We start from the raw sequence: 15,901 nt of genomic DNA on the forward strand, positions 1-15,901 counted from the left end.
ATGGTTTTAAGAGTGAGTCCTCTAACAATATATCAGTTTCTAGGTGAATATATCCAGACTTGTGGGTTTTTAGATTTTTAATAAAGAGAATTTGTTAAGCTGCCAGGCTAGTAAATATCTCAAACAATACCTCTAGTTGTCTGTAAGCCTCAGACTTAGCTGAATACTCAATGGTTTGAGATTAAATCTGTTTTAAGGAGACAAAATTATTAGCTACCCAAACTTACACTTGAAAACTTTGATTCTGTTTTCATGAATTCTGGACACAAACAAATAGGTTTGTACAACAGTTATCTTCCTGATTCAGGAGTTAATTGCAGTTGTGTCAGTAGTATCTTAAATATTTTTTTTTAGTTATATTTATGGAATATCGTCTTTATATTTTAGCTTTTAAAAAATGCATTTTTGTCTTTAAGTGAAATGTGTGAATGATGATTTTTGGGGGAAGGGGCATCATTGTGGTACCTCTGACCCTCGGTTTAGTATTGACCCCCCTTCCCAGGAAGCAGCCTGAGAAGAGGAACTGTGTTCTGGGATGAGGACCGCCCTCCCATTCAAGGTTATTCAAGGTCGAGAAAATCTTCCCGGCAGCGCTGTGATTACATTAGTAACCTGCAGGAGTCGCTTGATTCATTCTGTTCCTCCACTTAAGTCTGGATTTTTTTTTTTAATCATTTTGTGTTCCTTTGGCCATATTCTCACATAGGTGAGACACCTTTTCTTGGGACAGAGTGAACACTTGCCTCTTGCTGTATCTATTACTCTTCAGACTGAGGCAAAAGGATCTGAATTTGCTAAATGTTTGCTAGATGTTTAAATGGGCACAAAAAGGTAAATTTAATGTGCAAGAAATGTGAATAATATCAGAAAAGTAACTTCCTTGCCCTGCCTGGGGTGAAGGGGGGTTGTAAAGCAGGTAGGTGGTTTCCTACAACTGATAGACCTCTCAGATGGCTTGGGGAAAGGGGGGTGGGGGTGGGGAAGAGAGGTGGGGGTGAGGTGGGGAGAGAGTCCTCCTGGAATGGGCTTTGAGGCCAGATGGAAGAGCTGGATTTGACAATGCAAATCATCCAGGACCTACAATTTTTTTTTTTTTCTGGGAAGAGTCCAAGGCCAGGGTACCTACTGCCTCTTGTTGTGCTCTCATACAGGAGGCTTCTCACATTCTGCTGTGGGTTTTGTTTTTGGATAAACACCTGAGGTCAGGAGCTGTATGACTGGCTGGGACTCTGTGTGTAGAAACTGGCTGTGCTTGGGGCTGATATTTCATGTGATGGACCAGAACTATGGTTTGTCTTCAGCTAAATTAATACGGGGGATTTTTTCATTCCTTGCCTTTAACACAGTTCTAAGTGGAAAGAGCACAAAGATGTAAGTTATTTCTGTTGCTTTTATCAAAGCAGTGGGATCTGTGGATGCTCTGACTTCAATCCATGCACTCAGGTAATCATCTGGTTCTTCACCAGACACACAAAGGTGGCAGAAACATGAAATCCAGCTTTGAGGACTGCTGACAACCTTTTCTCCCCCAGCATCAGAAATGACTGTAAAGCAATTTCATAGGTAAACCGACAATACTTGCATCAGCTAGATGACTTTTTCCCTTTATTCATGTGTTATCTTTGGCCTCTGGTAATGACTCTGAGTGAGTGGAATCCTTAAAAAAGAACAGATCAATGGAATTTGCTCTAGCTGAACATCCATCGAATTACATAAGGTTTTGTGCTTTTACTTCTATCAAGAGAAAACAGGAAAATCCTCCCCATTGTCTGTACTGTGTCTCAGTACCTAGTCAAAAAGGGATTGAATAAGAAAATGTGTGAAATATATATATGTGTGTATGTCATACTGTTTGTTTATTGAGGAAGAATTGAATCAATGTTTAGTATTTAAATAGAAATTGTCTTGTTAGAAGAGAGAAAAGAACATAATAGAAAGCTTGTGGCATATTGAAGAACAATCTGTGTTTCAACACAGCCAGTGGAAACAATTATGTATTTACCTTATGATGGCACTGGTCACGGGCACAATCCTGTAATGCCATCTTCTCTACAACTCCAGAACAGATGTTCCCAGTTCTGGACAACTGGTAACATAAACCCAGGCCAATTTGTTCTCATCTTTGTATTGTGGTCATACAGATATTTGGGATTCTTCTCTGTAATACTACCTCCATCTTGTGGTCACATTTTTCATCTGTGGCTCTGAGTAGTGTTCACAGAAGAAGAAATGATCATGGGGAGAAAAGGGGCTGGGAAGGGACTGAGGCACAGAGAAGTGATGTGACTTGCCCAATGGATCACTGAAGATTAGTGACGGCATACAGATGGAAATATAGAGAGATTCCTGAGATTAGTGAATTTGGCATAATGCACTGAATCGCACCACTAAGGAAAGATGTTTTCTAAAGGTTAGTGAACCTTCAGAACAGGGAGCTTGTTTATGTTTGGGCAACCAAGACAAGTTGTGACCATATGTTGCATGTGCTATCAAGTTCTTTTTATTTTGCCTTGTTTGTAATCCTGCCATGACTGGCATACGCTAAACAGTTTGGATCAGAATTTCTACTATTGTACCCTTCTGGAAAGAAGGATGCAGTTAGTTCTCTCTTGCTCTCTGACTTGCAGAATTTAGATGAAATACGTTCTTTGGGGGTTTTGGTTGGTTTTGTTTTGTTTTATTTTTGTTGTTGTTGTTGTTTGGGTTTTTTTGGTAGGTTATCATAGATGGCCTGGTGGGAGTCATGTCTTTGTCTTTCCCTGAAATACGACAATGCTAGTATTCAGGGTAAGCAGCATAGTCTGGCACACGCATTACTTGCTCCACTGTAATTTTATGGTATCAGTGTCGTAGGATCTGGGTTGCATTACCATAAGTTAGAGTACAAAAGCATCAAGGAATGAGGATGGGAACAAAAAACCACACAGAACTGGGATTTATGGAAACGAGAGCAGAGTTCCATGCTGTGAGGAAAATGGAGGAAGAGATAGCTGTGCAACACTGGGATAGGAGAAGGATGTGGCTAGTCCAGGGTGCAGGTTCCTTCATTGGTTTAGACAAGGATGGTGCCTGCCCTTGCTAGAAATGCATGGAAGAAAGAGAAACCACGGGTAATTAGAGTAAAGGAGTAAAAATGAACAGGAATCTCTTTGTCTGTAAGACAAGCCTGGACTGTACCAGACAAACATCCTGAATCTTGATGAAGTTCAATTCAGCTTATTGGCACAGTTAAATATTCTCTAGTCTGCATAAAAGCATCACAACCTGACTTCTAATGCTCTGTGGAATAGCCTTGCAAATAATACCATGTTAGTTTGATTAAAGTAATATTTGAGTGATTTGTCTCCAGAATCAGAGAAACTTCCTGTTACATGTTTTTACAGCTATCAGTAGTGCTGGGTTGCAAATCTTCCTACAGAAAAGAACGTTTCTATTTTGTAATAATAATAATTTTTTAAAAAGTGATCTTGTAGTAGCATTTCTGAGCTTCTAAAAACAGGGTCGTTTCTAAAACGACAGCGTCGGCATTAGCAGAGGCTCCCCCTGTCCCTGGGAGGCAGCTGCGCGCCTCTGCTCTCCTCAGGCAGGCGGGGACACGTTTTCCTATGAGACGGTCTTCTGGAGCACGTCCCGGGGGCAGCGGCGGCTGGGATACTCGGCCGGGGCGAGCCACCACCGGAGCCGGGGGGCTGGGCCCCGCCCCGCCCCGCCGCTGCGCCGCGAGCGCCCAGCCCGCCCCCTTCCCCCCCTGCTGCTGGGGGCGGGGCAGCTCGGCGGGGAGGGCCGGCCGCCTGCACTCCCATTGGGTGGATTTGGATCCGCAGCGCTATTGGTCGGAGCCAGCGCCAGGGTGCTACAGCCAATCAGAAAGCGGGCCGGGGCGCGCGGGGAAGCTATAAAAGGGGCCGGGCGGGGGGCGTAGCGACGCGCGTTTCACGTCAGTTGGGGCGGCGGCTGCGGAAGAGCGTCGGGAGCGATGTCGGGCCGCGGGAAGCAGGGCGGGAAGGCGCGGGCCAAGGCCAAGTCGCGCTCGTCGCGGGCCGGGCTGCAGTTCCCCGTGGGCCGCGTGCACCGGCTGCTGCGCAAGGGCAACTACGCGGAGCGGGTGGGCGCCGGCGCCCCGGTGTACCTGGCGGCCGTGCTGGAGTACCTGACGGCCGAGATCCTGGAGCTGGCGGGCAACGCGGCCCGCGACAACAAGAAGACGCGCATCATCCCCCGCCACCTGCAGCTGGCCATCCGCAACGACGAGGAGCTCAACAAGCTGCTGGGCAAGGTGACCATCGCGCAGGGTGGGGTGCTGCCCAACATCCAGGCCGTGCTGCTGCCCAAGAAGACCGACAGCCACAAGGCAAAGAGCAAGTAAAGCAAAGCCTGAGGAGCGTTCACACCTCGAAAGTAACCCAAAGGCTCTTTTTAGAGCCACCCACTTTCTCATAAAAGGAGCTGTACATCCTAGCAGAAAAAAAAAAAACCAAACCAAAGCTCATTACCTTTGTTGTTGAACAATAAATTACATTCTTTAAACATTGAATTTTACAAAGCAACATGTTAATCGCTGGTAAAAACTAACCACGGGGTTTATCCCGTAGTAGAGGAAACGCTTCACTCCGGTAGGGGTGAGAACGCCCCGAACTTGAAGGTCACTGCGAGAAGGAACCCGCAGCCCCAGGAGGCCTCTCCTGTGTCAGCTCAGCCTTGTGTGATGTTGAGGTAACTCATGGATGTCTTTAAAAACAACCCTGCTCCCCTCTAAACAACTTTTTGATCTGCAGGTGGTGTCATTTTTTTTTCATAGCAATAGGCCTTTCAGATGTATTAATTTTTAAAGCCGTTTTCTCGTGGCTTTGTCTGAGCCGCCGTGCCCATTTGCTGCCTGAAAGCTGGATGGGTCTGGGAGGAATTTGCCATCGCTGGACAGGCTATTTGAGGTAAAAAGAACTGTTGCCAGGTTTGATTCTACCTTATACGTAGCGCTGAACATTACCATAAAGATGTTGAAATAGGAACAAAAAAATCAGTGGTTATAGTTCCATAAACACACTTTAATAATTATCCATTTGGAAACATAAATTATTTGAATCATAACATTGTACAGAATTTTAGTACCACTGACAGTTACAATAGCAAGCGGTAACGAACAGGTTACAGGCCTCTGGCAAAACAAAGGGTTGCAGACAATAATGAAAAATATCGGAATACTTGTTTTAATTCTCTGTGCTCTGAAAAATAAAACGCATTTGGTTTTAATTTGTGTAAGTGTGGTCTTGGTAAAGCACAGATGAAGAGTTTCCCTCTCTTGCCTAGCAGCCAGTCATTTTAGCATAACAGCTACATCAGTTGGATATGTTATTTTTAATATTACCTCCAATGCAGGAATTGGTCACTGGGCAGTAAAAAATGGAATATTTCGCAATCTGCTGTAGAAGGGGAGCCCTGACTGAGAACTTGAGCAAGTTTTACTGTGTAGAAGTATGGAAAATCAGCTGCAGCAGTGTCTCCTTAGATAATGATGACTCAGATTTTCACCAATCAAGCTGTATCAAAATACAACCGCTGCTGAATTACAAAGTGATAGGGCACTGATTATAATTGCTAACAAAAACTGGCTGTGTTAAGTTCTTATGTCACCTAATTTATTAGGAAAATAAGTATTTCTGTAGCAGAGTGCTAGGGAACCATGTCTGTATTGTGCACACTGAGCAACGCAGTACAAGCTGCTATACTGTAAAAAGTCATCTCCTCCTGGGGCACAACCAGCCCTTCACAGGACTTTAATCTGCTTCTCGCCTTGTTGCATAATGCACTAATTTAATTTATTTTAATTATTTTGAAAGGGGTAAAGGATTTTGGACAAAGAAGCTAATTTCTAATCCATATTCAGTGCTCAAGATGAGCCTGTGTTACTTCCTCCTCTTTGAAATCAATTTGCGATTAAAATATCGATTCGAATCCCCGGTTTTCAGTTCAGATTAAGAGAAGACCCTTTAAAGAATAACACTTAATTACTTTGGAGATTTAGTTGCCCACGTCGCGGATTTTATTTAGAAGGAAAAACAAAAGTTTCTGTCTCCCGAGGTCTGTCCAGGTCCAGGACTCAGGGTTTATCGCCTCTTTTTTAACTCACCCTTTGCCTCTTCGAGGGGAAACTTTGCCGAGGGGAACAACAGTCTTTCTTTTCCACGCCGCTGCGAACCGGGGGGGGGTCGGTGGCAGAAATTCTGATAAAAACCGGCTTTTTTGGCTCCTAAGAAACACAAAATGAGCGGGGAGAAGGGACCTTTCTGCCGTGCAGCGGGGCGGGCGCTGCAACGCACCAATCACCGCGCGGCTCCTCTCTATAAATACGAGGCCGCCGACTTGCTCCAGGCCCAGTGGTTTCCCCTGATTCGTGGACGACGGCTGCCACGATGTCGGAGACCGCGCCTGTTGCCGCTCCCGCTGTCTCTGCTCCCGGGGCGAAAGCCGCCGCCAAGAAGCCGAAGAAGGCGGCGGGCGGCTCCAAAGCCCGCAAGCCGGCGGGCCCCAGCGTCACCGAGCTGATCACCAAGGCCGTGTCCGCCTCCAAGGAGCGCAAGGGGCTCTCCCTCGCCGCGCTCAAGAAGGCGCTGGCCGCCGGCGGCTACGATGTGGAGAAGAACAACAGCCGCATCAAGCTGGGGCTCAAGAGCCTCGTCAGCAAGGGCACGCTGGTGCAGACCAAGGGCACCGGCGCCTCCGGCTCGTTTAAGCTGAACAAGAAACCGGGTGAGACAAAGGAGAAGGCAACCAAGAAAAAGCCGGCAGCCAAGCCCAAGAAGCCGGCGGCCAAGAAACCCGCCAGTGCTGCCAAGAAGCCCAAGAAAGCGGCGGCGGTGAAGAAGAGCCCCAAGAAAGCCAAGAAGCCGGCGGCCACCGCGGCCAAGAAAGCGGCCAAGAGCCCCAAGAAAGCGGCCAAGGCAGGCCGCCCCAAGAAAGCAGCGAAGAGCCCGGCCAAGGCGAAGGCGGTGAAGCCCAAAGCAGCCAAGCCCAAGGCGGCAAAGCCCAAAGCGGCCAAGGCGAAGAAGGCGGCGCCCAAGAAGAAGTAAAAGAACTGAGAAGAAATTATAGTCTACTCATTTAAATAAACCCAAAGGCTCTTTTAAGAGCCACCCACTTACTCTCAAAAAGAGCTGTAACACTGCAGTAGTCGCAGCAGCAAAACTAAATCTTTCAAAGGTTTTAGTAGGCAATTTACGCCGAAATAAGAAAGTTACCGTTTTTGAAACGTGCGCGTTCGGTACAGCCTGCACGGGGGACCCGAGCTTCCTTAAAGGGGAAGTGTTTTCCTGTGTGCAATTCAGGAGCCCTGCGATAGCAGCGCCGCTTGCCCCGCCCCCTCTTACTTGACCGGCGCAGCCGAGGGCGGCAACAGACGGCGGCGGCGGCCCCGCGGACCAGCGAGCGCCTTCGGTGCCCGGGGGAGTTTAAAAGTCCCGCGCTGGGCTCGGATTGGCCCCTTCCGCCCACCCGGCCCCGCCCCCTTCCCGCCAGGCCCCGCCCCTGGGGCGGTGACACCACCCCCACCCCCCCGGCTGTTCCCGCTGACGGCCCCCGCGCGGGCGCGAGCGCCGGTCGCTCGGTTGCGTACGGCACCGCATCGGCCCTCCTCCTCACGGGCTGCCGGGCCGAGTATACTTGCGGGGGGATGGAGCAGGGATGGGGAAACGTGTGCGCCGTGCTCTGCCTTTGTCCCGCGGAGAGAGGCTCTCCGGCAGCACAGCTTCTGCGGACGGAACTCCGCTTTCACACCGGCGCGGCGGGGCCAGGAAGAGCTGCGGCCCCAAGCTCTAAGACTCCCAGCGCCCAGGTACCTTACACATCACCGACCGCCCCCACCTCCATGCACATTAAAAAAAAAAAAAAAAGAGAACCAGCTCCTGCGAGAATAAGTCCATTGGTGTTTTAAGCCGGAAAACCCTTCGTAAAGAAAAATCTTTCCGCATTGCCTGATGGAGCACGGACAGCTACTTCACCGAAAAAAGCGGCAGTGTTGGGGGGGGGCGCACTAGAACGTACGGAAAAAAAAGAAACCAAGCTACAAACACGCCTGGAAGAAGTGCTTCAGAAACTGCTTGTCAAAATATTTATTAGTCACTAAAAGAAGCAGAAATAAGAATTTTATTTTTCAGGTATAATGCACAGAAAGCGAGTTCTTAATAGCATTTAGGATTTTCTACCGGACCTATCAAGCAAGAGGAATTAAACCCCTTAGAAAATAAATAAAAGACAACCTACTTTCCCCCTGTAGAACTTCCGAGCTTTGAAACCAGAGAGGTGGTAAAACGCTACGAAAAAGTTGCTGCTGCTTTTTAGCCACATTCAATACCGGAGCTAATGCACGTACTCATTTCCAAGTTTTAAACAACCAAGTATAACTCTATAAGCCCAGCATAGGTCCTTAACCGAGAGCCCTCCATCCCTCAAAATCAAGGAACTACATTTCAACTACCCAAAAGGGCAAGCACTTAACTTTCCAGCGACATGTAAATGAACAGGCTAGTTACATACCTCCCAAGAAAGAGTTATTCAGCCCCTCTACTTGAAAAAATTGGTGGCTCTTAAAAGAGCCTTTGGGTTAAAACAGACGATCTGAGACACTCTACTTGGAGCTGGTGTACTTGGTGACAGCCTTGGTGCCCTCGGAGACGGCGTGCTTGGCCAGCTCGCCGGGCAGCAGGAGCCGCACGGCCGTCTGGATCTCCCGCGAGGTGATGGTGGAGCGCTTGTTGTAGTGCGCCAGGCGCGAGGCCTCGCCGGCGATGCGCTCGAAGATGTCGTTGACGAAGGAGTTCATGATGCCCATGGCCTTGGACGAGATGCCCGTGTCGGGGTGCACCTGCTTCAGCACCTTGTACACGTAGATGGAGTAGCTCTCCTTGCGGCTCTTCTTGCGCTTCTTGTCGCCCTTCTTCTGCGTCTTGGTCACCGCCTTCTTGGAGCCCTTCTTGGGCGCGGGGGCGGACTTGGCGGGCTCGGGCATGGCGAGAGCTCCCGGGTTGCTCTGGATGCACCGGAGTAGCCGATAATGCGATTACTCCCTTATTTATAGGGGCCTTATGCAAATCTCTGGCCTCAACTATCAGCGCTTCTATTGGATAACAGAGCCAGTGACGTCACCCCTCTTACGCACGGCTTTGTAATTGGTTCTTTTTAAATCCCACGATACTATTGGTTAATAATTCGAATCCCACCAGCCAATCACAACAAGCTCTTTCAATCTCACAGTTCGGCAGCGAAGCTCGTCCTCTGCCGTCGGGCCTCGCCCCGCCCCCGGGGTCACCCCGGAGCATCCGGGCTCCTGCAGCTGCCTGTCCGGGGGATTTGTACCTAGGGAGTGTAGCTATCGGGAATTCTCCAAGAAAGAAAGAAAGAAAAAAAAGAGATAAAATTGCAAGGGTTTTGCTACTCTTTTTTTCCTTCAAAAAGGTATACCTGCATACTTCATGTAATAACCTTCTTTTGTAACAGCCAGAAATTACATGTAAAAGGAAAAAAATACAACCAGAAAAGGTCTAGAGGCTCTGGAATACTTAGCTTTGTTAATTGTGTTTGAAATTAATTCTTCTGGGCCACAGAACATGGCTTGTTTTTCAGGACTTTAAATGAGATGGAAGTTCTGATTTAATGTGGAGGTTGAAAGGACGTGCACTTCTTTTGAAATGTAATAAATATTGGATGAATTTGTTTAAGTCAAAGCAAGATATTCCTGGTAATAAAAATGAATCGTGGATTAGAATTTAATTTTGCATTTATTGTGAATCAGAAATTCTGGCTGTTTTCTTGTTAAGTTGACTTAATTGTTCAAGAAGAAAATACAATTGTGTAAACATTCTAACATGCTTTAATGGTATTAAGAATTCTGATGTAGTTTTGTTGGTTTTTTTTAAATATATGATAGAGGAAGTGTTCTTTAGTATTAACCTCTATGTTTAGAAAAGGGGTAATAATGATTTTTTTTAATTAATATTCTCGGTGGTCACATGATAAATTACAATTATAAATTCATTCATTGGTAAATGAGAGTGCTCTGATCCACTTTTAAAGGGATCAAGTTAATTTGTGGTTGAATAGCTCTAGGACTGGATATCTTGGTATCGTATAGCCAGTGCTATAATGATGCCAGCTCCTTTTGGAACCTTTAAGGGCCATTAAAAGTCTAGACTTTGTTGGTATCAGAGGAGATGGATGGCATGGGCCTATACAAGAAACCTATCTGGCACAGGTAACTGTCGCTCGAGGTGGATGAGACTGCTAAAATCACAACAAAACTAATTGTTCAAGGAGATTTGTAAGGATAGTGTGAGAGATTCTGGATACTGATGCAAGCAATAAAAAGATCGATCACCTTACCAGGCTGCTTTTGCTTCTGCTTTCTTTCCTTTTACCCTGTTGGGCAGAATTCTGGATGCACAAAGATTTCCAGCCTATGTCCAAAATAGTGCTGTCTGAAGAAAGGGAGCCACACGAGGAAAGAGGGAAAGAGGGACCTTTCTCCTTCCCAGTGAGTAAGGCTTGCTTGCAAGTGCTTCTGCTGTGCTTAATACCTAAACTGGGGGGACAAAAGCAGCCACCCACGTTGAGAAGAGCAGCTTCATGCTGCCTCTGTGATGCTGTGGCTCTCTGGTTTAATATTCAACCCCCCCAGCCATGCTCCCTCTCATCAGGAACAGGGATGGGATAGGTGCTCATCCATCTCCATTTGCTGTGCTTCCCCCACAGCTGCCTTTAGCAGCTCAATCAGCTTGGAGAAAATCTGGTAAGGCAGGAGGAAGCTGTTTCTGCCTTTTCAAGAGAAGAAAAGTAGTTCTCTCTTTTTCAGCAAAGCAAGAAGAGAAGCCAGAGTGGCCCATCTCTAAACATTTAACTCCTCACATATACTGTGAACCTGATGAGTTTCTTGTGGCACAAACATTACCTGGAAAAGCAGTTCACTGAGAACACCTCTGCCTGGTAATGGGAGTTCTCCTGAACACCTGTGAAGGTCCATAACTTGACATGCCACTCCACAACAATGTAGTGTAGGATCTCCAGTTTTGTCTCTACAATAGCAGATGAAGGCTGTTGCTCTTGTTACACTGCTCTGAAAGACAAAATGTAGAATAACACAGGGCAATCTCAACAATGTAAAGTGCATGGGTCCAGAAAACAGAGGTATTAAAAACAAAAGACCCCCCCAGCCCCCAAAAAACCCCAGCTTCTGCAAACACCTCCATCCCCATGTTGATCCTTTTAAGTCTGTTGATCAGTTCCAACAAAAATAAAGTTGATCCAGGTCTCAGAGATTCTCAGTTCTAATAAGTTTTCTAAAGATCAGCTATGGAATAGAAAGAAACCCAGGCTAGAGCCTCCATTGAGAAAAGGTGGCTACTGTGAACTGAACAACTACTGCTTGGTTTTAGCCTTCCAGCTAAAAAATCTTTTAAAACACAAAAAAAAAACCCAAATCCCCAAATCCCCCAAAACAGCTGAATAATAACTGAAGGCCAGTCATTCCTGGTGTAGTGTGGTTGTGTGTGCTGCCCCTTCACGAGGAGGTACAACTGGAGAATGCTGAAGGCAAAACTTATCTGATGAGGGAAGGTCAGACACTCGTGTATTACCTTGGCTTACAGAGTATACCTTGGCAATGCTAAAAACTGCTGAAAAGCAAACAAGCATAAAACGTTAACCAAAGCAAAGAAGCAGAGACAAACAGATAGACTTTTAAGAGTAGTAGGATAAGTGTTGGAGATTTAGATTGGGTTCTGAATATCATTTAATTTTAGTCTGGTGTATTCCACTGTAGTGATACAGAGAAAAGAACTAGGGAGAAGTCCCATGAAGAGTTACAGAACTCCTAGATCACCAAAAGAAGTCACTTAGCACATAGAATTAGGTGTTATTACAAATGTATTGATGATGAGGCACAGCTGTCTCACGGTTGTGATTATTTTGGAAAATTTCTAACATGTGTGATGCACCTTAGACTCACATTTGAGAAGTCTGTTTTTAAGGTTATGGGTAGCTACTGTAGATCTTTTAGATGTCAAGACTGAAATATTAAACATAATTGTATTGTACGCTGCATACCTTGCTATCTATAGCTGCAAGTTTTCTAGCTCTGTAAATAGCTGTCACTGTCATCTGAAGACCTTATAACTACTTAAAGAAACAGTAAATATATGGGTCACATTTCTACAGCATAAAATAACTGCACTGAAAAAGCCACAAGATGAAAGGAAAGGATAAAGGGGGGAGAGGAAGTTGCCATGCAATTTCTGAAATAAATGATGTTTGAAAACATGAGATTTCTAAATATTATTGAGTCAACTCATTAAAATGATTATTTCTTCCCTCTGAGTGCAGATGTAGAACTACAGTTTATAAAAAGTTATGTTTTGTGTCCAAAAAGTAAAACTATGTGAAAAAAAACAGCAAAAGGAATACTCTGAGATATTATGTATCAATAAATAAGATGACCATGAAAATGATAAACACATGCCAAATTTTTAAAAGCACCTGAAACAATCTAGATTTTTTTTCATGGGTCCAATAACAAGATAAACAGAGCAGTTCCTTCACCAGCACCTCAGCCCCATAAAGACAAAAAAGCCGTGTGTTCATGCAGGTAGAGACCTGGGAAATGCAACTGATTTAACGCCCTACAAAAAAAGGAACGTGTCGACCCCACGGGAAAAAAAAAAAAAAGAAAAATAGGTTAATAACGTTACTCAGCACTCGTTATAAAACAGTGGATTTACTCGAGCACACAGACTGCCACACCCGCCTCCGTGTCGCCCCGACCCCGGCCCGGCCCTTTGTCGCAGCGCAGCGAAATGGCGGCGGCGGAGCGCGGGCGGGGCGGGGCGGCAGCGCGCGGGCGGGAAGCGGCGCTCCCGGCCCCGCCGCCCCCATTGGCTGGATTTTGCTGCAGACCCGCGCCCGGCGGGGCCCGGCTCCCCCACGGGCACCGAGCGCCGCAACGGCGGGAGCGGGAAGCCGCGCCGTGCGCGGCGGGAAGGAGGGGGTGTCCCCCACCACGGGATGCGCTCCCGCGCCGCCCAGGCCGAGCCGGCGGCGGGGCCGGCTGTCTCCCGGGGCCGGGGCCGGCACCGCGCCGCCCGCCCCGGCCGCCTCTCGGAGGCGACGGCGCGAACGTCCCTGCCCGCAGGGGGAAGGGCGCGGAGAAGAGCCCGCCCTTGCCCTGCCCCGGCGCAGTCCTCAACCAGGTCGGACGGCTGGCAATATAGGGGGGCGCTGGCGCTCGTTCCCGCCACACGCTGCTTGGGTGGAGCAGGGTGAGAGCATGTCTGGCAGAGGCAAGGGCGGGAAGGGGCTCGGCAAGGGGGGCGCCAAGCGCCACCGCAAGGTGCTGCGCGACAACATCCAGGGCATCACCAAGCCGGCCATCCGCCGCCTGGCTCGGCGCGGCGGCGTGAAGCGCATCTCGGGGCTGATCTACGAGGAGACGCGCGGCGTGCTGAAGGTTTTCCTGGAGAACGTGATCCGCGACGCCGTCACCTACACCGAGCACGCCAAGAGGAAGACGGTGACTGCCATGGACGTGGTCTACGCCCTCAAGCGCCAGGGACGCACCCTCTACGGCTTCGGCGGCTAAACTCGATTCCTGGGATAGGTTACGCTTTCAGAACACAAAGGCTCTTTTCAGAGCCACCCACGCTTTCAAGAGAAGAGCGTAATCACTGCTCGTGCACCTGTCTTGTTTTCGTGGTCGTGATAAAGTCGGGGGGAAGGGGGATGTGGGGGTTGGGCTTTCGCTGTCACCGCCCGTAGCCCCGCGCTGTCTACGGCCCTTCTGCCGACCCTCCCAGCCTGAGGCAACAGGCGAGTTTGAAATCGGCGACGGAGAACGCGTCTCGATTGCGCTCTCTGGAACGAATACCAGGGGAACGGGGTAGCGCTTGACTCTTGGGGCTCCCTGGGCTCCCGAGAAAAACGCTTGGGTTCTGAAGGACTCGTACGCCCTTCGTCCTCGCCCGTCCTCCTACTCCCCCTCCTCCCGCTCCTCCTTCGAAATGGGAACGGGAGGGAGAGAGGCAGGCCAGAAAAACCGGACGACGGGGGCAAGCGCCATTGCGGCAGCCGCTTCCCAGCCACAAGGCTTCAGAGCAGCGGCCTCAAACGGGAAGCGCATGAAATGGCGGCGCTCTCCTCTCTGCCGTTCGGGGGGCGGGACAAAGCGGGAAGGCGTGGGGAGAAGAAACAGCTCGGAGCAGCCGTAGCGTCCGAGGGGCGGCAGAGGAAAGAGGCTGCGAGCCCCGTGCGATAACGCCTTCCCTTACTGCCCTCCTCCTGCGGAAAGGCTGCCTGTTCTCTAGACACCGCTCTCGACCCCCTTCTTCCCGCCCTGCGCCGGCAGCTTTCAACGGGGAACCCCACAGCAGCCAACGCACAAGGGGCGGGGCAGGGGACGGTCCCAGGCGATCTGCGGCCCGAATCTCCCCCCGTTATCCCAGAGGCCGCGCTGCCTCGAGCACGGCAAAGACCGCTCAGCGCCGGCTGCCTATGCCTGCTCCGAACAACAGAGACACAGCTCTCTCCAGTGCCCGCGTGGTGGCTCTTAAAAGAGCCTTTGGGTTTGGTGGAAGCCAGCGGCAGGAGCCTCAGGCGCGCTCGCCGCGGATGCGGCGGGCCAGCTGGATGTCCTTGGGCATGATGGTGACGCGCTTGGCGTGGATGGCGCAGAGGTTGGTGTCCTCGAAGAGCCCCACCAGGTAGGCCTCGCTCGCCTCCTGCAGCGCCATCACGGCCGAGCTCTGGAAGCGCAGGTCGGTCTTGAAGTCCTGCGCGATCTCGCGCACCAGGCGCTGGAAGGGCAGCTTGCGGATCAGCAGCTCCGTCGACTTCTGGTAGCGCCGGATCTCGCGCAGCGCCACCGTGCCGGGCCGGTAGCGGTGCGGCTTCTTCACGCCGCCCGTGGCCGGCGCGCTCTTGCGGGCCGCCTTGGTGGCCAGCTGCTTGCGGGGCGCCTTCCCGCCCGTCGACTTACGCGCCGTCTGCTTCGTGCGCGCCATTTCAAACTGCGACTTCTACCGCTCGGAGAAGGGAATCGCTACTGGCTGCGACCCTTATTTATGGTGTGCGGCGGCCCCGCCTTCCCCCACTCTGACTGGTCGAAAAAGCGAAGACCTTAATTGGGTGATTCGAAACACCCTGTAAGCACGGCGATAGCTGAGGATGCCCCGAGCCCCAGCCCCTTTCAAAGGGAACTAGCCGTCCTTTTTTTGTTGTTGTTCGGGGAAGCCCCAAGGGCTTTTAAATTATTTTTTCTGTAGTATATAGTTCTCCTGTTTTTTTCCTGAGTAGTTTGAGACTCTGAATCCTGCTTACTGGGGCCGGTTTTTAAGTATATGATGAAATAATTATGACTTTAGCTGCTAAAAAAACACATTGGTACGGGAGTTCTAGTTTTGGATTGCAAATAAAGCATTAGATTCCTCAGGAAATACTTCCCTAAATAATTGAGAACGAGAAAATATAAGCGAATGGCTTTTACATACTGAGATTTTACTAAGTACACCTGGAAAAAAACGATTATTCTTCTGATAAACCTAGAAAATGTGTCCTTTTTTATTTTTCCCGTCGTTTGTAGCAGGCTCCTTTAGCGGATTATATGAGAAGTATTAACATGATGAAGGGCACAATTATTAAAGGCAAGTCGATAAAAAGAAGACAAGTCTATTCAGATAAAACGGAAGATGAAAAGACCAAGACTGTCATATCACTATTGAGGAGCACGATTCAGCACAGAGGGGGTTAACGCGGGATTTTTAAATCGGCCCAATGAGATCGGTCGTTTCCCTCAGCCAATGGAGAAGCAGAGCGCGGCTATAAAAGGCGGGCGGTGCAGGTCGCCTTGAACAGTGCGCTGCTGTTACGC

At 49.0% G+C, this 15,901-nt stretch overlaps 5 protein-coding genes across 5 annotated transcripts; 3 read left to right on the forward strand and 2 right to left on the reverse strand.

Moving 5' to 3' along the window:
• Positions 1 to 3,938: 3,938 nt before the first annotated feature.
• Positions 3,939 to 5,194, forward strand: LOC140654053 (histone H2A). Its single transcript, XM_072867005.1, has one exon. The coding sequence runs from the start codon at positions 3,977 to 3,979 to the stop codon at positions 4,364 to 4,366; it is 390 nt and encodes a 129-aa protein (XP_072723106.1). The 5' UTR covers positions 3,939 to 3,976; the 3' UTR covers positions 4,367 to 5,194.
• Positions 5,195 to 6,362: 1,168 nt separating this feature from the next.
• On the forward strand, positions 6,363 to 7,131 carry LOC140654036 (histone H1). Its single transcript, XM_072866964.1, has one exon. The coding sequence runs from the start codon at positions 6,411 to 6,413 to the stop codon at positions 7,065 to 7,067; it is 657 nt and encodes a 218-aa protein (XP_072723065.1). The 5' UTR covers positions 6,363 to 6,410; the 3' UTR covers positions 7,068 to 7,131.
• Positions 7,132 to 8,100: 969 nt separating this feature from the next.
• LOC140654060 (histone H2B 1/2/3/4/6) lies at positions 8,101 to 9,334 on the reverse strand. The gene has a single exon (XM_072867017.1). It carries the CDS (start codon positions 8,999 to 9,001, stop codon positions 8,621 to 8,623), a length of 381 nt encoding a protein of 126 aa, XP_072723118.1. The 5' UTR covers positions 9,002 to 9,334; the 3' UTR covers positions 8,101 to 8,620.
• A 3,930-nt stretch (positions 9,335 to 13,264) lies between these two features.
• Positions 13,265 to 13,736, forward strand: LOC140654067 (histone H4). Its single transcript, XM_072867029.1, has one exon. The coding sequence runs from the start codon at positions 13,307 to 13,309 to the stop codon at positions 13,616 to 13,618; it is 312 nt and encodes a 103-aa protein (XP_072723130.1). The 5' UTR covers positions 13,265 to 13,306; the 3' UTR covers positions 13,619 to 13,736.
• Positions 13,737 to 14,583: 847 nt separating this feature from the next.
• On the reverse strand, positions 14,584 to 15,049 carry LOC140654048 (histone H3). Its single transcript, XM_072866991.1, has one exon. The coding sequence runs from the start codon at positions 15,033 to 15,035 to the stop codon at positions 14,625 to 14,627; it is 411 nt and encodes a 136-aa protein (XP_072723092.1). The 5' UTR covers positions 15,036 to 15,049; the 3' UTR covers positions 14,584 to 14,624.
• Positions 15,050 to 15,901: the final 852 nt, after the last annotated feature.

Source organism: Ciconia boyciana, chromosome 1 (assembly GCF_034638445.1).
Source record: "Ciconia boyciana chromosome 1, ASM3463844v1, whole genome shotgun sequence".
NCBI lineage: Eukaryota > Metazoa > Chordata > Aves > Ciconiiformes > Ciconiidae > Ciconia > Ciconia boyciana.